This window comes from Crinia signifera, unplaced genomic scaffold (genome assembly GCF_055691185.1).
Source record: "Crinia signifera unplaced genomic scaffold, ASM5569118v1 HAP2_SCAFFOLD_104, whole genome shotgun sequence".
Classification (NCBI taxonomy): domain Eukaryota; kingdom Metazoa; phylum Chordata; class Amphibia; order Anura; family Myobatrachidae; genus Crinia; species Crinia signifera.
Window position 1 is genome coordinate 24,919 of NW_028141998.1, and position 23,157 is coordinate 48,075.

Here is a 23,157-nt window from a genome sequence, read left to right on the forward strand (position 1 = left end):
CTAAATATACCTCAGGATCCCATACAGGAACCTCAGGAGTTTGATATTTTCAGTCAAGAGCCATGCTCTAAGGCAGTGTTTCAATTTCCAAGCCAGGACCACTGGAAATCTCCTGATAAGTGTTTCATAATTCCAAAGCGTTTTTCTACTGTATATCCTTATCAGGCTTCCTCGTTCACTAAATGGGAAACTCTACCACCGGTGGATGCCTCGGTGTCCCGCCTGTCGAAAAAAAACATGCTTCCTGTTCCTGGAGCTGCTTCCTTAAAGGGCCCATGAGATAGAAAGCTGAAATCCACAGTGATGGTAGTTTACACTGTGGCAGGTACTCAATTAAGACCAGCTATTGTCTCGGCATGGGTCAATAAGGCCGTTTTTAAATGGGCTGAACAGCTAAAAGTTGGTTTGGACGCAGGTACTCCCAGACAGGAACTTAGACTTTTAGCCGACCATATCCAGGAAGCAGCTTCCCAGATTTCAACCAAGATCTCTGCTAACGCAGTGGCTGCCTGCAGGGCTCTCTGGCTCCGCTCTTGGAAGGCAGATGCGGAATCCAAGCACGCAGTTGAGGGTTTGCCGTTTACAGGGGGCATCCTCTTTGGCCAAGAGTCATATAAGTGGATATCTCATGCCACTGGGGGGAAGTTAGCATTTTTTCCATCAGCACCGCTTTTGGCTCGCTGACAGTACACAGGCCCGTCCTTCAATTCCTTTTACCCTCAACAGCACTTCTTTCGAGGCAGAGGATGAGGTTTTTCACAGGGCTTCAGGGGCGGAAGAGGCCGTGGCAGAGCACAGCCTGCCGCACGTCACCAAGAACCAAATCGCCAGCAAAGCCAGTGGTATGATAGGCTTCCGGCCTTTTAGGAAGGTCGCAGGTGGGTGCTCGTCTTATGGACTTTCACACTCAATGGAACGGCACGACAACGGATACTTGGATTCGACAGCTAATAAAGGAAGTCTGGAATTCACGGAACGGCCTCCATGATAGTTCATCACGACCTCTCTGCCAACAGCTTGGGAAAGTGGTTGGCTCTCTCTGCCAACAGCTTGGGAAAAGTGGTTGGCTCTTCTGGCGGCAGTACAAAAACTGCTAGACGCTCAGGTTGTAGTCCCGGTACCATCCCTACAGATTTTACTCAACCATTTTCGTGGTGCCGAAGCCAGATGGTTCCGTCAGACCTATCCTGAATTTAAAATCCCTGAATTTATCAATTGTTTACCACCGCTTCAAGATGGAGTCCATTCACTTGGTAATTCACTCCCTGGAACCGGCAAGTTTATGGTGTCTGTGAGGTTACGGGTTCCTCAATCACTCAGACACCGAGCAGATGAAACCAAAATACGGTTTATTTTTCCACAGCACACACAAGTAGATAAAGACAGGAACAAGAGGCAAATGTAGCATAGAAACATCCAGGTAGCAGTCCAAAATGGCAGTCCTCGTAGCATCACCGTTCCAAGTCACAAAACTATCACTTATCTACACAGCAGTGATATCAGATGTTCCACACAATAGCGTAGTAGGATGCCCACCCCGGGCAGACTATGTGTTCCACAAGATCCCGTGGCAGAGTATGACCTCTTAGCCAGCATTGCAACTAACATGAGGAGCTGGCATGTGTACAAGTCATTTTAAAACCTTCTAAATTCCCACAGCGCTTGAACCATCAGTGGGCTTGCACTGGGTCCGGATTGGGGGATTCAAGAGTCAGGTATATCCCCCACTTCAAGCTACAGCTGTCCATCTGCCGCTGCCCACCTGCTGTGTCCGGTTCCACAGTGTCTACTAGAGTCCAGAAAGGCACCAAAGGAGTGTCAATAAAAGGAACAAACACCAGCTGATTGCGATGTGTGCTGATCACCCCCTGTGAAGATTATAACCCTCCTGTAAATAGCAGGGTAATTGGATCACACCCTGTGGACATAACCTTTTGGTGAAATTATACACTTTTTTTCTTTCCTGGGTATTTCCTGTCTCACCATATATGGGTAACAACATCTGATATACAGTGTAATACTATATGATATACAGTCTAATACTATGGTTCTGGAAATACACACACACATGGGGAATAGAGACATCTACGGAGAACAACAGGGTACAGACGGACTAAAAAGTACATTATTCACTACACATAATAAAATATAATAATTACAGTCTTACTGTGAGTCTGATAACCTCACAGTGTCCTTGGAAATAAAGGATGCCTACCTCCATCTATCAATATGTATTCCCTATCAACAATATTTCCCATTTGCGGTGGGCAGGGATCACTTCCAGTTCATGGCCCTGCCGTTTGGCTTATCATCAGTGCCCAGAGTCTTTTACGAAAGTCCTATCCATGATGATCATGGCCCTCAGAGTACAGCAGGTCACGATCATTCCGTATCTAGACGAACTTCTCATCAAGGCCCCGTCAGTCTCCCTATTACTGAAACATGGCAACCAGACTTACCAGATGCTTGTCAGCCACGGATGGAGGGTGAACTTCCAAAAATCAGCACTTGTCCCTTCACAAAGGTTGCAGTTCCTGGGCTTGATCCTGGACACGAACTGCCAAAAGATTTTCTTACCATTCTGATTCTTTTCCATCAAGGTGTTGGTAGCTCATGTATTGCGACGCAGACAGGTGACTATTCACCTTTGTATCTGCCTGTTAGGGAAGATGGTGGCGGCCTTCCCAGATCTGCAATTCGGTAGTCTCCATTCCAGAATGTTACAGTGGGACCTCTTGAGCCAGTGGTCGGGGTCACACCTTTACATTCACCGAACGGTGCACTTGTCCGCCCAGAGTCTGACGTTCCTTCTGTGGTGGACCATCTCCAGCAACCTGAAGGCGGGTCGCAGGTTCGCAGTCTGGGACTGGGTGCTCCTCACCACGGATGCAAGTCTCAGAGGTTAGGGGGCGGTAGTCCTCGACCTTCAACTGCAGGGTCAGTGGTCGGACTGGGAGAGCCGCCTGTCCATAAATGTCTTAGAGCTACATGCAATATTCAATGTATTGCTGAGCGCTCAGACGCTCTTGCGGGACCATCCAATCAAGATTCGATCGGACAATGCGACCGCCGTTGCTTACTTAAATCAACCGGGGGGGCACAAGAAGTCGAGCAATGCGAGAAGCCTCCAAGGTTCTGCACTGGGCAGAAAGGTACAACGTCATTCTAACAGCAGTCTTTCTACCCGGTGTGGACAACTGGGAGGCCGACTTTCTAAGTCGCCAGGATCTCCACCCGGGAGAATGGTCGTTACATCCAAAGGTCTTCCAGCAATTAATCAAATGGTGGGGGACGCCACAGGTGGACCTGATGGCCTCACGCCCGAACCGTCAACTGCCAAATTTTTTCTCTTGAACATGAGTTCCAGCGGCGCTAGCGATGGACGCCCTCACGATTCAGTGGCAGTTCCGCTTGGTTTACCTGTTTCCACCACTTCCGCTTCTAGGTCCGGTGTTAAAATGGGAAAGAGTAAAGGCAATTGTCATTGCGCCGTACTGGCCCCCGCAGCAGCTTGTTCTCCGATCTACAACATCTGCTGATAGAGGAACCGTAGATGCTTTCTCTGCGACCGGACTTGCTACTCCCATGGTCCGTTTCTACACTGCAAAGTCCTACAGCTACGTTTGACGTCGTGGCTGTTGAGACCAATGTATTAAGAAGCAAGGGAATTCCGGTATCAGTTATTCCAACTATGTTGAGGGCACGCAAACCAGATTCTGCAGCCCACTATCACTGTATCTGGAAAGCCTACGCACTATGGTGCGCAAAACAGAATTGGCCCTTCAGGATTTTTTGATTATCTAGACTCTTGTTGTTCCTGCAATTGGGATTGGATGCCGACCTTCGCCTGGGTACCTTGAAGGTTCAAGTATCGGCATTGTCCATCCTTTTTCAGTGCAAGTTGACCCAGATCTCAGAGGTCCAGACCTTCCGACAGGGGGTCTTAAGGGCCCAGACCCAGTTTTTTTCACCAATGGGAGCCCTTGAACCTCAATCTGGTCCTTGATTTCCTACAATCTTCTACTTTCGAACCACTGAAAAGGGGGGATCTCAAATACTTGTCTTGGAAGACCCTCGTCCTCTTGGCATTGGCATCAGCACGTTGTGTATCTGATTTGGGCGCTCTTTCTTGTAGATCGATGTATCTGATTTTTCACGACGACCGAGCAGAACTAAGGACGAATCCCACTTTCCTACCTAAGGTGGTTTCCTCCTTCCACGTAGACCAGCCTATCGTGGTGCCTGCTTTTTGTGCGGTATCTAGAGAGTGGGCAACGATGGATGTCAACCAGGCGTTACGGATTTATGTGGCCAGGACATTGTCAGTTCGTAAGACAGACTGCTTGTTTGTTCTTCATGACACAGTTAAACGGGGATGGCCTGCTTCCAAGCAGACCCTAGCCAGGTGGATATTTTCCACTATTCGGATGGCTTATACACAGGCGGGGAAAAGACCGCCCTCATCTTTGACGGCCCATTCTACAAGAGCGGTGGGCACTTCATGGGCAGCGCACAGGGGTGCTTCTATTTTGCAACTTTGCAGGGCTGCAACTTGGTCCTCGGTAAATACTTTCATTAGGTTTTACAAGTTTGACACCTTTGCTTCGGCTTCCACATCAGTGGGACGTTTTGTTTTGCAGTAATCATCGAGCTTTCCTTCCTAGCGGATTGACTTTGTAACCTCCCAATTGTGAATGTCAGTGGCCCCTGCTGGATAAAAATGGGAGTTTGGTACCTACCGGTAAATCCTTTTCTCTGAATCTGCAGGGGCCACTGGCTTCCCACCCTGCTCGTGGGATCTGCCTGGTTTTGTTCCGGTTTATGGTTGTTCTAAGTTAGTTTGTATGATGTTTTCATGTCGCTCTGTTTTTATCTCCTCTCGTTCCCAAAAATTCCTAACTGGGTAATAGAGGGGAGGAGCCAGTCTTTTCTTAAGTGGTTTTTTTTTAGAAGTGTGCCTAGCTCCCAGCAAGCAAGCTCTATTACCCGTTGTGAATGCCAGTGGCCCCTGTGGATTCAGAGAAAAGGATTTACCGGTAGGTACCAAAATCCCATTTTATTACATTTGGCCCTATATGGGCTACATGTTGAATAGTTAAAATTTCTTCTTCGGGTTCCATGGTCCCACAGGGTAACATTGGGGTTGTAGGCTGTTCAGAGGACCGTGGCACCAATCAGCCAAGCTTTCAGGTTTCCCAGGATGCACGGCTCCTCTGCCATATAACCCCGCCTCCGTTTGTAGCTAATCAGTTTTTGGTTGGTGCCTGCAGGAAGCTGGAGCACCTTTTTATTTTCAGCAGGGATTGGCAATCCCAACAAAGTTTTTTTTTTTGTTTTTTAGTTTTACACGGCAGCATTCCCGCTGCTGGGCTGCCTGCACCGTCAGTCACATTGACAACAGCGCGGCAGCTCCACCCCCCCCCCCCCCCCGCCAGCGCCGAAACCCCCCCACGACCCTGGTCAAGAGGGGTATGCAGCGAGGTGGAGCCCGGACACCGGTAACCCCTAGCACCGCCGGACACCTGTAACCTCCGACAGCGTGGCCAGAACACAGTGACAGGTAAGGCTCTCTGTGAGAGCACTAAATTGCTGTCCTGCTGCGCGCCAGGTAAATGGGCCGCAGCAGCTGGTGTGGACACTGCTGCTTGCGGCAGGGACTCCAATAGACCACCAGGGCATTGAGCACAGGCTGGGTATAATCACTCATTTTGCACAGGGCTCATTAGAACCAGGTGGGGGAAGACCAGCATACAGGGGAGGATTTCCAGCCTGTAGCTCCCTCCCCCGGCTTTGGACGTCCATTCACTACAGGTGTCTAGTGCTCTAGGTCATGGGTCCTCAAACTGCAGCCCTCCAGATGTTGTGAAACTACAAATCCCAGCATGCCTTGCCACAGTTTTAACACTCCCTTATAGCAAAACTATGGCAAGGCATGCTGGGATTTGTAGTTTCACAACATCTGGAGGGCCGCAGTTTGAGGACCCATGCTGTAGGTGATTGAAAACCCTACTTTCTCAGAGACACTTGAGATTCAGCATGCAGCAGCAGCAAGTCTCCAGGAGTGTTTGGGTTAGTCTCCCCTGTAAAACCGTCCACAAGCTGTGAATGATTTTACAGACACCCATATCCCACTGGTTCTTTGGGACTTAGTGGTTGATTGGGGTGCAGTGGAATAGATTTGCCCAAGCTTTTATACTGTGTATGCGACTTGTGCTGGTCTGTTTTTTCTCTCTGTACATGCTTATTACTGTCCCTTGTTGTTTCATATCTTCTGAGTCAGAAGAATTAGGGGTTTATCCTCTTTAGTCACATACTGCTCTGTTATCACTCTAGGTTTTCGTATCTGGGCTATATCTATTGTGTATATTACCTCCTTGTTTGTCTGTTTTCAACATGACTGCTAAACGGAGGCATACTCGGACAGTCTCCCTTGCTCTTATCATGTAAGGCTTGTGCTGCAGGCCTGTCTGAGCAGAATTGCTTTATCCCCCCTGGCCAATCCTCTGCCCCGGTGGCTGTACAGGAGCCCCTTTGGTCAGCCTTTCAGCAGCTTCTGTGGATCGCCTGCAGTCCCGGCTGTACAGGTTCCTCCTCCATGGGTAGATACCCTGACGACCACGGTGCAAACCCTTGCACAGACATCTGTGGCTATGCAGAAGTTACTGCCAACTACATCTGTAAGAAACCAGTTACCTAGTGTTTCTGCCCATTACTCCCGTTGTTAGATGATGATGATAGTGGGGATGAAGATGATGACAAAGCTGATGGGAGTTACGGGGATCCCACTCTACCAGAGTTAGGGACACCTGTAGTACAAGTGGATATGGCAGATGTACCAGCCCTTATTGACGCAATACGGCTAGTGCTCTTATCTGACACTGATGAGCCTAAGCCAGTGGCAAAGCCCAGGGATGTTTTAAAAAAACAAAAGTTTATCAAAGCCCAATTCCCACATTCGGACCACTTAATGGAGATCTGTACTGACCAATGGGAGTCTTTGGGCAAGAAATCCTCTTTTTCTAAGAGAGTTCTAGCCAGGTACCCCTGCCATCAGAAGATTGCAAATTGTGGGAAGCTCCTCACCTGGTAGATTCCCATGTTACAAGACTGGTTAAACCATCTGTCCTCCCTATTACAACAGGATCTTCTCTAAAGGATCCTACGGATAGGCGCTTAGAGCACTCTCTTAAAGCCATCTTTTCTCTCACAGGAGCGGTCCAAAGACCTACTGTGGCTGCGACCAGGGCCGCAAAGGCTATTCTGCCATGGCTTTAGGTTGTGGAAGACTAATTACCCATTGATGCATCGGAAGATGCAAAACTATGCGTGTCTCCATATTAAGGCAGCCGCAATATATATAATGGAGGCATTGTCTGATGTTGGAGTCCTAGCAGCAAAGGCATCTGCAAACTCTATATTGGCACGTCGTATCCTGTGGCTACGGCCCTAGAAATGCTACCCTTTAAGGGGGATGTTTTGTTTGGGGAAGAGCTCAATAAAATTGTAGCCTCGCTGGCAGTGGCTAAGACTGCATGATTTCCCTTTCCCTCAGAGACCAAAAGCGACACCTTTTTCGTCCTTTCGTCCCCAAGGTAAAGCACATCAACCAAGTCTAAGCCCAAACAAGCCTGGGCCACTAGACAACCCGCAGTCAAGCCAGATAAACCTGCAGCATGACAGGGTGGGCCTCCCGCAGGTGGACCTCAAAGTGGAAGGCAGACTTCTACAATTCACACAACAGTGGCTCACCAAATTGGCAGATGTTTGGGTGAGAGAAGTCGTGTCAAGGGGATACTCCATCTCGCTCAAAAGAACCCCCCCCCCCCACAAAAGTTATTTTGTACGGGCCTCCCTCACAATCCGCAAAAAAGCTGAACAATTATTGCAAATATTGGCCTCCCTGTTGGGGTCTCAGTTCATTATACCAGTCCCTCAACACCAGCGAGGGATAGTTTTTTTTACTCCACCCTGTTTCTAGTCCCAAAACCAAATGGGACTTAAAGGCCCATACTAAATTTGAAGGCACTCAACAAACTTGTCAGGGTGCCAAAATTCTGCATGGAAACCCTGAGGACAATAGTTCTAGCATTAGAACAGGGAGATTACATGGTCTCCCTGGATGTACGGGATGCATATCTACATGTACCCATACTTCCTTCACACCAGAGCTTTCTCCGCTTTGTGATTCTATCCCACCATTTTCAATTCCAGGCTCTTCCATTCAGCTTGGCCACTGCCCCTTGGGTGTTTACCAAGGTCATGGCAGTAATGGCGGCATATCTGCATCTCCAGGGGATCAGAATATTTCCCTACCTGGACGATTTGCTCCTCGTAGCAAAGTCACCGGTAGTGCTATTAGCACATTAACAAACAACGATTGCTGTTCAACAGCACAGTTGGCTCCTCAATTGGGAGAAGTCCTCCATCACATCAGATGCGGCACCTGGCTGCTTGTCTAGACTCCCAGACACAGAGATTGTTCCTACCAAGGGACAAGTGTCAATCTCTACAATGAAGGATATGCCTCTTCTTACAGAGCCTCAGAGTTTCCATCTATCTGGCAATGCAAATTCTGGGTCTAATGGTGTCAACATTCAACATGGTCGAGTGGGTGCAATTTCACTCCCGCCCCCTCCAACGTCTGATTCGGAAATGGGACAGACAACATCAGCGCATAAGGTCCACATTCATGGCACTGACTCCAGAGGTTCGGATATCTCTCCAGTGGTGGCTACAATTGCCTCACCTGAACCAGGGATGTCCTTTCTAGTTCACAGATTGGATTCTCCTCACTACCGATGCCAGCCTACGAGGCTGGGGAGTGGTAGTAGAATCCCGATCCTTGCAAGGCGTATGGTCCAAGCTGGAAACACGCATGTCCGTCAATGTCCTAGAGCTTCTAGCAGTGTACAACGCTCTCGTTCGCTCACAGTATCTTCTTCAAGGCAAATTGGTACAAGTCAGGTCAGACATTGCCACAACAGTGGCATACATAAACCACCAGGGGGGCACCCACAGCGCAGTAGCCATCCGAGAGGTGTCCAAAATCCTTATTTGGACGGAACAACACCTACTGGCACTGTCAGCGGTGTTCATACCAGGAATTCTAAACTGGGAAGCGGAATTTCTAAGTCGGCAAGACATTCATCCGGGGGAGTGGTCACTCCACCCAGATGTTTCCTCCCTCCTGGTGAGCCGTTGGGACCTTCCAGACGTTGATCTCATGGTGTCCTCTCACAACAAAACTTTAGTGTACGGGTCGCGGTCCAAGAATCCTCAAGCCAGATTCGTGGATGCTCTGTCAGTTCCATGGTACTTTCATCTTCCATATGTTTTTCCTCCGGTGTCTATGATACTCAGAGTAATTCGGAAATTCAAACAAGAAGGCGGGGATCTCATTCTGATAACCCCGTCTGGCCTCAACGTCATTTGTATGTAGACCTACAACAGCTGTCAATACAGCAGCCGTTCAGGTTGCCACTATGACCGGACCTGCTCAGTCAGGGTCCTTGTCTACATCCAGACCTTCAGCACCTGTCTTTGACAGCGTAGCACTTGAAACTGCCATACTAAATGAGAGGGTTTTCTGCGAAGGTCATCCAAGCAATGATCAAAGTTGATAACGCAGAGATTTGTTTGATAAGATTAGATATGATTGATAACCCAAACCTGTATATATTTACTTTATTACCTTTAAATATAATGGCAACGCTGAAATGATTGCACACCCACACAACCTTGTTATAAAATGTATGACAATGCTTTACTTAAAGAATAGCTTCATTACAGGTATTTGCAAATGCAGACTAACACAAGAAACATAAAACTGACTAGCTAATACTTAAACAGTAATTCTAAATCAAATCAAAATGGACACCTTTCAAGGACAGTGATCAGCCATGATTAAACCTCCTTCATAATTACCTCCAGCCCCCCGTGCTTGCTTGTTCTTCCTCAACTGCCTCTCTCCTCCTTCTCTAACTCTAATATTTAAACCTTAATCACATTAATTAATTACTCATAAGCATTGAGTCTTATTGGAAAGCTCTGCTTTCAATCATGATGTCATAATTAACCCAACACCCAACTTCCTTGTAACTAGGCACAGTGGCCTCGGGGTCTATGTGTGGCCCTGTTCCCATATTATTCAGTTTGTGGAGACTAGCTTTCTGTCCTTGCTCCATTATAATGTCAACATCACATTCTTAAGCTTCTAAAACCAAAAACAATTCTCTATAAGAAATCACTTTTACAGCACTGTTCTGAATGATCAGCCATTTTATAATGTTATTATGCAAGTCATGATTGGACAAAATGGCTGCTGCTTCTAACAAACACATGCTGCTTAGCGCAAATGGAAGGCCTCATACGCCGTGGCTACTATCCTGTGCAACAAGCTAACGCCACCTGCAGCAATAAATAACAGTATTTGAGTATAACAAAAGCATAGAATTATTGATGCGTTATTTCTGTTTTAACAAAGTACGTAAACCCGCATCGGCAAGGATTTACTACAGGGTCTGGCACACTTATTTCTCCTGGTGTGCATCCCGCAAGTATGACACAAAGTGTTCAAAGCCACTAGAGTCCCTGCTTTCCTACAGAGAGGTTTAGATATAGGTTTAAGGTTAGCTTTGCTTAAGGTGCATATCTCAGCTCTGTCCGTCTGGTTTTAAAGGAAGATTACTTCTCTTCCAGATATACGTGCGTTCATCCAGGATGTCATACGTATACAACCACTATATGTTCCTCCAACGACACCATGAGACTTGTCCCTGGTGTTACAGGCTCTGGCCAAACCTCCCTTCGAACCACTTTGCTCTGTAGAATATAAGTGGTTCACAGCTAAGACTGTATTCCTTTTGGCAATTGCATCTGCCAGAGGCGCATCGGATTTATCAGCTCTTTCATGCACACCTCCATTTCTGATTTTCCATCCAGATAGGGCGGTACTAAGAACCGAAGCTGCCCACCTGCCCAAAGTAGTCTCCACGTTTCACATCAATCAGGAGAAAGTGGTCCCTGCATTCAATTCAGATGTTCTCTCTCCGGCTGAACGCTCCTTGGATGTAGTTAGGGCTCTAACTATATCTGGACCGCACTGCTTCCATCAGGAAATCAGACACCCTCTTTGTATATGGTTTTTACAAAAAGGGCTGGCCAGCGAGCAAACAAACTGTTTCTCACTGGATTTGTATGGTCATTCAGCAAGCTAATCTCCCTCTACCATTGTCAATAAAGGCGCATTCTACCAGATCGGTAGGTCCATCATGGGCAGCACACCGCTGGGCGTCCGCTGAACAACTGTGCTAGGCTGCAATGTCATCTGTTCATACCTTTACAAAGTTCTATTTATTTGACACGTTCACCTCCCAGGATGCTTTCTTTGGTCGTCTGGTCCTTCTTACACCACAGGCGGGTACCCTCCCTTGAATACTGCTTTGGGACTTCCCCAATGTCACCCTTTGGGACCATGGAACCCGAAGAAGAAAAAAAGTTATGGTAGACCTACCTCTTTCTTCGAGGTTCATGGTACCCACAGGGTGACATTGGGGTTGTAGGTGGTTCAGAGGATCATGGCACCAATCAGTGAAGCTTTCAGGTTTCCCAGGATGCACGGCTCCTCTCCCACATAACCCCGCGCCTCCATGCCTAGCTCATCAGTTTGTTAGTCAGCCAATAGCAGGAAGCGGAGAAGGAAGAAGATAGACAAGAGCATGCCAGTGCACTTACTCACACATACATTGAGTGAAGGAGGACCTGGCTAAGATCATGGAAGTCACAATTTGTGTATCGCAAAGGAATACCTCCGGCTTAATTAAGGGTGGGTGCCCTGTGGTCACCATGAACCTCGAAGAAGTTAACCTAAGGTAGGTCTACCATAACTCTCATTTCTTCTACGATCCCATGGCAGCCTTCACATTGGGATTTCATCCCTCTTCCTTGTAATTAGACAGGTTACTTTTTTCCCAGGGACCTCCCCTTCCTGTATAAATCCCTGCTCCTCCCAGACGCTGGTGTCTTTTTTCCTGTCTCCTTGTTTAGTTAGAGGCAGGAGAGGTTACTTTATTTTGGGCTCACTTGATAGATACAGGGGTCACTTTGGGGAATAGCAGCATGGAAGCGTGGCTCTTGTTAGAGTACTGTCCATGTGATCTATACGGGAGCATGAGGTTTCGGTAAGTCTCCTTAAAAGAAAATTAAAATATACCTGACGGCGTTGGCGGCTGCAGGACGCGACGTTTTGTTAGCTGCAGCGTGTGTAAGGACTACACTGACCAGGATACTTAGCGCCGGAGGCTATTTCCGCCCGGCGCAAGGTATTAGAGCCCATACAGTGACTGTTCCGCCGCATCGGGACTACAGCATCCAGAATGCATTGCGGGCGGTACATTTCCGGCATCAGCACGCTCCAGGCGTGCTCTGCAGAGTTTAAAATCCACAGGACAGATGGGCAAAACGGAGGAGGTGCAGTGTGCATTTGCAGTACCGTGGCAGTTGGTTTCAGACAAGCTGGTTAAGGTAGGACTTAATTTCTTACAAACATGTGTAATAGATTCTTGTATGAACATACCTTATGAGGTTTTATGTTCATGCAGGTTCTCTTTGGCAAAATGGATCTGCCTTCCCCCACTAGAGAGGAGAGTGCCCCTGTGAGGTGAGCCCTGTTTATTGTTGAATTAGGAGGATAGGTTTTGTTTGTAGCATAGTGACAGGCTTTCTTTCTCCATAGTGTGCCGGAGGATGGTGTACAAACTGGAGCTAGAAAGAAAACAGTTAAAAGGAAGCACAGACAGATATGCTGCATGAATTGTGACAAGAAGTTTGAGTTTATACAAGGCAAAACACTATGTGAACAGTGTGAGGTACAGCCTAAAGAAGATACAAGAGCAAGCAGTGACAGTCATGCTAAAATGCTAAAAGACTTGATGGACTGGATGAAAGAGTCCTTTGTTTCAAAAGAGGAATATATGGAACAGCAGGGGTCTAAAAGGTCTAGAGACCAGGCAGGACTTTCATATGATGATGCTAATACCTCTGATGACCCAGACGAGATACAGGTTTCCTCTGATGAGCCTGGTGAAATTAAAGAGGATACTAGAGTATTTAATTTTGATACAGTTGAGGTCATTTTGAAGAATATATATAAAACCATGAATTATAAGGATCCAGTGACACCCGTAGAAGGTGCGGATGTGTTGTTTAAGGATAGATCGAAGAAAAGCAGATCTTTTCCTGTGCACCGTGTTATTAAAGACGTCATTAATAAGGAGTGGACAAATGTAGAGAAGAAACAGGGTAAATTGTTCCTAGTGGATCGGATGTATCCCATTAAAGATGATGAGTTTGTTAAATGGTGTGGGCTACCAAGAATAGATGCAGCTGTGGCGGAAGTTACATCACGTACCACCTTACCTTTGGAGGACGGGGCCTCCTTTAAGGATCCAACGGATCGGAGAATTCACTAAGGAAATTGCATTTCTCCACAGCAGTATCTTTGAAAGCTGGAGTATCAATGGTGTCAGTGTCTAGAGCTCTAAGAAATGTTGTGCACTACACTTCATAATGATATTGAGGAGAAGATCTCCAGACAATATCTGTAAAAAAATTTAGAGATTATTCAAAAAATCGGTTGAGTTCTTATGTGAGGCCTCATTGGACGTTACAACGTTTGCAGCCAGAGCAATGTCAGCAGGTGTAGCCACAAGAAGAGCGCTGTGGCTAAGGCCCTGGTCCGCTGACTCCAATTCAAAGAACCGATTGGTATCATTACCATTTAAAGGAGCCTTTTTATTTGGAACCAAATTAGATGCTCTAATTCTGGGGTAGCCAACCCTAGTCCTCGAGCGCTACCAACAGTGCATGTTTTGCAGGTCTCCTCACAGAATCACAAGTGAGCTAATAAGCTCCACCTGTGGATCTATTAAAATGTGTCAGTGATTAATGAGTGCAGCTGTGCAGCAGCTAGGTTGTCTGGAAAATGTGAACTGTTGGTAGCTCTCGAGGGCTAGGGTTGGCTACCACTGCTCTAATTCATAGACTTACTGGAGGCAAATCCCTGAAGTTACCCCAGGATAAGAAGAATCGCTTTCAATATCATGCAAGCATTCAGAGAAGCTAAATCATATAAGCCGGGTAGACCATATAATCAAAGAGGGACATTTGCCTCCTCGCTTCAGTCCTTTCGACAAAACTTTCGAAGAAGTGGTAGACAATGACGTTCAGCCGTTTCCCCCAGTAGGTGCCCGTCTATTGCAGTTCTCCAGCAGATGGGGGAATTCAATTCAGGACGAATGGGTACAGAACATAGTTGCCAAAGGTTATAGGCTGGAGTTTGTTCAAATACCTATCAGAGACTATTTTATGGAGTCAACAGATCCAAAGTCGATATTAGAGAGCAAAGAGCTGAAGAAAATCATAGTCCATCTACTTCTAATCAAGGCGATAGAACCTGTCCCATCAAAGGATGGAGGGTTTTATTCCAATATTTTCCTGGTGAGAGAGTACGGGTGGCTTCAGGACAATAATAGACCTGAGGCTATCAGTTTCTGGAGGTAAGAAAGTTCCGCATGGAAACTATGAAAACGATTACAGCAGGAATAAGAAGAGGAGACTTTATGGTGTCTCTGGACTTGAAAGACGCCTATTATCATGTTCCAATGCACCACAAGCACAGAAGATTTATCAGGTTTTCAATAAAAGGAAAGCACTACCAATTGACGTGCCTGCCTTTCGGATTAGCCTCATCCCGAGAGTATTCACAAAGGTATTGATAACAGTGGTAGCGAATCTCAGGGAAAAACTGGATTCTTTTATGGCCGTATCTGGACGATATTCTCAGAGGCCTCATGCAAGCAGACTCTGAAAGAACACCTCCAGATAGTGATGGAATATATGCAGTCTCACGGTTGGCTAGTGAACCTAGAAAAGAGCCAGTTAAATCCAACACAAAGAATAAAGTTTCTTGGAGTGATGATAGACTCTATGAAGTTCAACATTTCACTGTCAGAGGAGAGATGTATGAAGATAAAAGACCTAGCCATCTCATCAAGAAGAAAAGTGGTGATTCTGAGAGATTGGGTGAAACTTCTGGGTATGATGTCATCCACGATTGGGATAGTTCCATGGGCCCAATGGAATGTGAGAGAATTGCAGTGGGCAGTTCTTCCGTACCTAAAAAGAAGATGGGCAAAGACGGAGAAGATAGCTCTTTCAGACAAGGCAAAGACATCTGTCATGGTGGATCAAGCCAACCTTAAGGGACAGGGTAACATCATTACAGGTCCCCCGGTTCTTAGTCATCACAACAGACGCAAGTCCGTCGGGTTGGGGAGCTCACTGCGAAGGAGAGACAGTACAAGGTCGGTGGACAAAGAAAGAGTCTAAATTCGTCCAATTGGCGGGAGGCCGAGGCAGTCTGGAGAGCAATCAGAGCCTTTTCTCCAAGAATCAAGAAATCAGATTTAAGAATCTTTCCGGACAATACTTCAGTCATGGCGTACCTAAATCATCGGGGGGGTACGAAGAGCAAGTCCCTCATGACGGTAGTCTCAAGGATACTATCATGGGCAGAAGAGAATCTGAATTCCCTAACAGCCATATTCATGCCAGGGAAACAGAATATTCTGGCAGATTTCCTCAGTCGCAAGCAGATCCTTCCAGGCGAGTGGGAATTGAATAGAGAAGTCTTCAGGGAACTGACCAGTCGTTTTGAGGTTCCAGAAGTAGACCTTATGGCAACTCACTTGAACAGAAAGGTAGAGAAATTCTTCTCCAGATATTATCTTCCCCTGACATCAGCAGCAGATGCCTTTTCAGTCCAATGGACATTTCATCTAGGTTATGTTTTCCCTCCAGTCCCACTAATTTACAAGGTCTTGAAGAAGATAATAGAAGATCAAGTAGAAGTAATAATAATTCTTCCCTTTTGGCCTCGAAGAGCTTGGTTTACAACAGTTCATAGATTGGCTGTTCAAGGTCCTTGGACCCTACCAATAATACCGAATCTATTGAAGCAAGATCAAGTATTACATCCAGACCCAGCTACACTAGCTTTGACGGCCTGGAAATTGAGAGGAACTCCTTGAAACAAAAGGGTCTTTCCGATCAAGTAGTTGCTATTTTACTACACGTAAGGAAGAAAGTTTCTTCAGTAATTTACTACAGAGTATGGCGCGCCTTTATCAATTGGAGGGGAATATCACAATCCGTACATGAGGTATCAACAGCAGAGGTGTTGCAGTTTCTTTGTAAGGGGTTCTCCGAGGGTCTGGCCAATTCTACATTGAAGGTGCAGATTTCAGCCTTAAGCGTTCTGTTGGAAAGGAAACTCGCAGAAGAACAACTAATAATAAGATTCTGTAATGCAATCAAGAGATTGAGACCTCCAATTAGATCAATAGTAGCTTCATGGGATTTGAATTTAGTTCTGACAGCCTTGATGAAATCCCCCTTTGAGCCTTTGTTAGAGACTTCGCTAAAGTATTTAACCTGGAAGACAGTATTCTTAGTTGCCATAACATCGGCAAGAAAAGTCAGTGAGTTACAAGCCCTTTGGGCTGAAGAACCCTACTTGAAAATACTTACAGGGAGAATAGTTTTGAGAACAAATCCACATTTCGTTCCCAAAGTCATTTCTGAATTTCACCTCAATCAAGAGATTTCGTTACCCTCGTTTTATCCTGATCCAGAAGATGAAGAGGAAGAGTCCTTACACAAGTTGGATGTTGTAAGAGGTATTACCATTTATCTACAGAGAATGGAAGAGGTCAGAAAATCGAGAAGCCTATTCATCATTCCAGAAGGGGCTAGAAAAGGGCTTACACCTACCAAGCAGACCATTGCAAGATGGTTAAGAGAAGTTATATCGTTTACGTATAAATTAGAAGGAAGAGAAGTTCCGGCAATAGTCACGGCACACTCCACTAGGGCTACTGCAACGTCTTGGGCCTTGAAGGCGAAGGCATCAATCAAAGAGCTGTGTGATGCTGCCACTTGGTCCTCAATTCATACCTTTTCAAGGCATTATGAGCTAAATGTATCCAGGGATTCAGTATTGAATCCCGGCGGTCGGGATCCCGGCGGTCAGAATCCCGACAGCCGAAATGCTGACAAGGGGGGGACGTGGATCGCCCCCCCTTGCGGGCTCGCTGCGCTCGCCACGCAGCGGGCCCGGTGCCTCGCTATGCTCGGCACACTAAGTTATTCTCCCTTCAGGGGTGTCGTGGACACCCACGGAGGGAGAATGTGTCGGCATTTCGGCGGTCAGGATTCCGGCGTCGGGATTCTGAACGCCGGGATTGTAACTGCATCCCGTATCCAGAACCCAGTTTGGGGGTCAAGTTCTGCAGAGTGTTTTTGAGAATTAAATCTTACTGAGCATGCATTTGTGTCCCTCCCTTTCTTATTATGGCTTTGGTATTTCCCAATGTGAAGGCTGCCATGGGATCGTAGAAGAAAATGTCGTATTATACTCACCGATAATTCCTTTTCTTCTTAGAGACCATGGCAGCCATTATTTGCCCTCCCTTTGTGTCTTTTTTCCCAGGCATATGGAAGGAGACACTCAAAAAGACACCAGGGTCTGGGAGGAGCAGGGATTTATACAGGAAGGGGAGGTCCCTGGGAAAAAAGTAACCTGTCTAATTGCAAGGAAGAGGGATGAAATCCCAATGTGAAGACTGTCATGGTCTCTAAGAAGAAAAGGAATTATCGGTGAGTATAATCCGACATTTTTTTGTGCCAATGGTAAAGGCCTGTGTAAATGACAGGACATTTCTCAGAAATGCAAAGGCAGCTGAAGCACAACCTATATGACTCATGATATTGTTTGTAGCGGCCATCTGTGGACCATGGATAGTCGATTGGTATTTAAAGGTATCCACTTGTTGCCATTTAAGTTTAGTTCCAGTAAAGATATATTTGTTTTTACAAATGTATCTGTCTAAATGTGTGCAAGGATTATTTAGGATGATTTGGGAACCCTGCATGTTTTTGACTGGGACGACAATGGCAGCATAGACTAGATCTTCGAAGGCTGTATTTTTGCTAGTAATGGTGCCCAATTAATTTTGGAATTTTTTTTGAGTTTCCAACCCATAACTGTGTTGAACAAGTGATTCTATTAAAGCTTGACATGGCAGTTGAGGTTGTGAATGGTGTATATATTTAGCCTCCTGATTTCACTTTGATCCATTGTTAGTAGATGGCTTGAAGCACCTTCAGTGTTTTCAGAGAAATATTCTCCACATTGATGGATCATCCCGCTCTGACAAACTAGAATCCATTCTTTCTCTGATTTGGAGATGTGAATCGTATTTGTCTGATAATCAGATAAGGATAATACAAACATTTAAACAGACCATATGTATTCTATAATCCCACATTCACACCAGACTTTTTACCCAGGTTTGGCTTCGGGAACAGCCCGGGTGTAGTGCTGGTGTAAAAGGGTCCAGCGCCAAAATCCCAGGAGCCATACCCCGGCATTTCAACCCTGTTACTCACTATGGTTGCTGCCTGGATCTTCCCAGGGTATAGTGTGGTAGGAACTGGTAATCCAGGTCGAGCGACCCAGGTCCCGTTCAAATTATGGAGGAAGCAGCGCTGTCGGCTCCAAGCACTGCCTCCTCTCCCGCGCCCAATGATGGGCCATTGCCCCGCCCCCTTGTGATGTCACAGACCCGGCAATAAGCAAGGTCGGCATCAAAGCTTTCAGACTGCAAATGCTGGGTCGCTCTCCTGGAATGGACCAGTGTCTTACTCCTGGGTGCCACCCGGCATATGTGATATGAAAGGGAAATAAGTATAGGTATCTGCTGCAGGAGGGTGGAGGTCTCTGTGCTGCTAATCTGACTGGAAATGGTGTCTTAGTCACTGATCATTGTTCTTATATGGTGTTAAATTGCTAAGTGCACTTTGTTATTGTATAGAGAAATGCTTCATGTTCCTTACTATATACAGCATTATATTAAATTTCTACCATTAAGTTACCTGATAACATTTTTATCTTTTACATGACTTTTTTTCAGGACAATTGAGCAGGATTTGCGCTAAGAATATTAGAAGACAACGTGGAAAGGGGCAAGGCAACTAAAGAAGTAATTTCTTCTACCTCTGGGGCATTCACCAAAGTTATTCTGATATTTTGGGCAGAACACACATTAAACAACTCATGATGAGCCTGACCAGAGAGAGACCACATCTGTGCTCTGAGTGTGACAAAAGCTTTATATGTAAATCACAGCTTCTCATCCATCAGAGGAGTCACACAGGAGAGAGACCACATTTGTGCTCTGAGTGTGACAAATGCTTTACAAGTAAATCACATCTTCACAGCCATCAGAGGAGTCACACAGGAGAGAGACCACATCTGTGCTCTGAGTGTGACAAATGCTTTACATATAAATCAGCGCTTATCAGACATCAGAGGAGTCACACAGGAGAGAGACTACATCTGTGCTCTGAGTGTGACAAACGCTTTACATGTAAATCACAGCTTCTCATCCATCAGAGGAATCACACAGGAGAGAAACCACATCTGTGCTCTGAGTGTGACAAACGCTTTACAAGTAAATCACATCTTCACAGCCATCAGAGGAGTCACACAGGAGAGAGACCACATTTGTGCTCTGAGTGTGACAAATGCTTTACACGTAAATCACATCTTCTCATCCATCAGAGGAGTCACACAGGAGACAGGCCATTTGCATGTTCTGAATGTAACAAATGTTTTAACCAGAAGTCAACTCTTGTTCTACATCAGAGGAGTCACACGGGAGAGAAACCATTTATATGTTCTGAATGCAGCAAGTGTTATGCTACAAAGAAAGAACTTTTTATACATCAGAGGAGTCACACAGGAGAGAAACCATTTACATGTTCTGAATGCAGCAAATGTTATACCTCAAACCAAAACCTTGTTCTACATCAGAGGAGTCACACAGGAGAGAGACCATTTAAATGTTCTGAATGCAGCAAGTGTTATGCTGCAAAGCGAGAACTTGTTCTACATCAGAGGAGACAACACACAGGAGAGAAACCATTTATATGTTCTGAATGCAGCAAGTGTTATGCTACAAAGCAAGAACTTGTTAGACATCAGAGGAGTCACACAGGAGAGAAACCATTTACATGTTCTGAATGCAGCAAGTGTTATGTTACAAAGCATGAACTTGTTCTACATCAGATGAGTCACACAGGAGAGAAACCATTTATATGTTATGAATGCAGCAAGTGTTATGCTACAAAGCAAGAACTTGTTCTACATCAGCGGAGGCACACAGGAGAGAGACCATTTGCCTGTTCTGAATGCAGCAAGTTTTTTATCCTGAAGTCACATCTTGTTAGTCATCACAAGATTCACACAGGAGAGAAACCATTTACATGCTCTGAATGTAGCAAGTGTTTTACCCAGAAGTCACATCTTGTTAGACATCACAGGAGTCACACAGGAGAGAAACCATTTATATGTTCTGAATGCAGCAAGTGTTATGTTACAAAGCAAATCCTTGTTGTACATCAGAGGAGTCACACAGGAGAGAGACCATATAAATGCTCTTACTGCAGCAAGTGTTTTACTAAAAATAAAACCCTTATTAATCACATGAGGAGACACTCCGAGGGCATGAATGCAGCATGGGTTTCATAAGTGAATTTGTAATCCTGCATTATGCATTCAAGGAAGCCAAATTCTAGTTTTTGAATGTGGCACCTTGTTTTTTAGGGTACAACAAGTAAAAAAACTGGAGAATTAGCGCTTGTGGTGTTCTCAAATAAAACTCAGTTCATGTGAAAGTAATCACAAAGAGTTAATGTCACCAAATGCAGGTATCCATGAATAAATGGGATAATTCCTGGTAGGGTCCTCAAATAGTCAGGTCCTCAATGATGGTGTATGGTATGAAATGACACAATAAGAGAAATATAGTGCAGACCTTCTTATTACCTTATTGACATCTTTATGAACCTTAGGGAGGATATACAGGGAAGGTATAGATGGTTCTTTAATGTTTAAAAATTCAAACTCCTTTTTGGAAATAACATTTTTTGTTAAAGCTTGGGTAGTTAGTTCCAATAGGGCTTTACCAATTTTCAGGGTTGGGTCATTTTTTTAATTTTTTATAGGTGTTGTCATTGGTGAGTTGTCTGTTGATCTCTTCCATATATAATTCTTTTTTCATGACAACTACACCTCCTCCCTTGTCGGCAGGTTTTATAACTACCGATTTATCCTCTTTAAGGATTTCCAAAGTTTCAAACTCTTTTTTGGTAAGGTTACATTTTTTACCATATTTAGAGTTACCTTTATTAATAATTTTATTAATTTCATCCATGACTACTTTATTAAAACAGTCTAAAAAACTACCTCTGCAGTGCGTTGGATAAAAAGTAGAAGCAGGTTTAAAAGGTGTTAAGGCATCCGAGGATATTGCAGTATCCACAGTATCTCTCGATTCAAAGAAGCGCTTAATAGTTAATTTACTGGCGTGTCTTTCTGTTTAAATCGCTGCAAACGGACTTGGCTGTGGGTATTTCTGGGCTTCTACTTCTCCCAGTATCCGGACCTGGTGTGAGTTCTGTGCCCCTGAACCATCTGTTGGACCGCAGTCTTGCCTTGAGCGACTTTTATTTACATGCTTATATGAAGCATAGAAATTGTAAGTGCACATCTATATTAAATTTATTTGTTTAAGAAGGTCTGCACTATATTTCTCTTATTGTGTCATTTCATACCATACACCATCATTGAGGACCTGACTATTTGAGGACCCTACCAGGAATTATCCCATTTATTCATGGATACCTGCATTTGGTGACATTAACTCTTTGTGATTACTTTCACATGAACTGAGTTTTATTTGAGAACACCACAAGCGCTAATTCTCCAGTTTTTTTACTTGTTGTACCATATGTTTATATTGGGTGATTATTGGATGTCACCTTAAACTGTTGATAAGCTGCATGTGTGTTGTGCGCACCTGTTCACAAACCATTTTTTATTGTACAGTACCTTGTTTTTTTAGAGAAAACTTTCTAAAATATTGTTTTTATATATCATTCATATAATACACGTATCAATACATATAAAATATTTTTAAAAAATTGTGGTGTGTGTGTGTATGTGTGTGTGTGTATGTATGTGTATGTATATATATATATATATATATATATATATATATATATATATATATATATATAAACGATGTGCTCTGCACTCAGTGCCTAGAGGCAGCAGCGTGTCCGGTGCTAGCAATCCAGGAAGCAGGAGAAATATGAGGCAATATTAGCCAGCACTCAGACTATTAGCAGCAAGTCAAAATAGAAAAAATGACAAAACCCACGGGTAATGCTGTCAACGTTTCGGATAGTGAAATCATCTATGTCTTGATAAAGGATTTCACTATCTGAAACGTTGACAGCATTACCCGTGGGTTTTGTCATTTTTTCTATTTTGACTTGCTGCTAATAGTCTGAGTGCTGGCTAATATTGCTATATATATATATATATATATATATATATATATATATATATATATATATATATATATATATATATGAAAGAAAATACCCAGCGCAAAAAAGTCCACAGTCTCGTTATAAGGTAGGTCCAATGTCCCATATAATGCGGAGGACACCCAAAGGCAATTGCCACTACTAGGAGTGAGTGCCGGCTCTTACACTCTGTATGTGTATGTATATATATGTGTGTGTATGTGTGTGTGTATATATATATATATATATATATATATATATATATATATATAAAATTAGCAATCATACATCAACAATATGACCAATTTTGTAAAAAAAAAAAAAACATTTTTTTTATTCAGATTTGATTGCTTATCTTAAATTCTTTTAAAAAGGCGTACAGACCTTTTTTATTATTTCCATATAAAGTATTTAAAAACAATTTGTGGTATGTATGTATATAAATGTGTGTGTGTGTGTATATGTATATATATATATATATATATATATATATATATATATCTGCAGAAATGGAAGGACAATGGGGGCGCCTCATAGCGTAGTATTTTTATTGTAAAAACATATAGACACAGCAGCAGTATTAAAAATAGTCAGAGGATGGTACCCGTACCATATAGTTCCTCCGCTGTGGGCTCAAATACCACAAGGTTTTTAATATCTACC

General features: G+C 44.5%; 1 protein-coding gene across 2 annotated transcripts in view; it reads left to right on the forward strand.

Annotated features, from left to right (window-relative positions):
- The window catches only part of LOC146051636 (uncharacterized), a 42,864-nt gene extending 22,098 nt beyond the window's left edge, over positions 1–20,766 (forward strand). Inside the window, exons 1-2 of one of the 2 annotated variants that reach the window (XM_083167902.1) lie at positions 5,437–5,560; positions 19,032–20,766. In XM_083167902.1, coding sequence (XP_083024028.1) covers positions 19,175–20,650 — 1,476 coding nt within the window. In that variant the 5' untranslated portion in view covers positions 5,437–5,560; positions 19,032–19,174 and the 3' untranslated portion in view covers positions 20,651–20,766. Of the gene's footprint in view, positions 1–5,436; positions 5,561–19,031 lie in introns of those variants that run through there. The other variant, XM_083167901.1, reaches the window with a different exon arrangement.
- Positions 20,767–23,157: the final 2,391 nt, after the last annotated feature.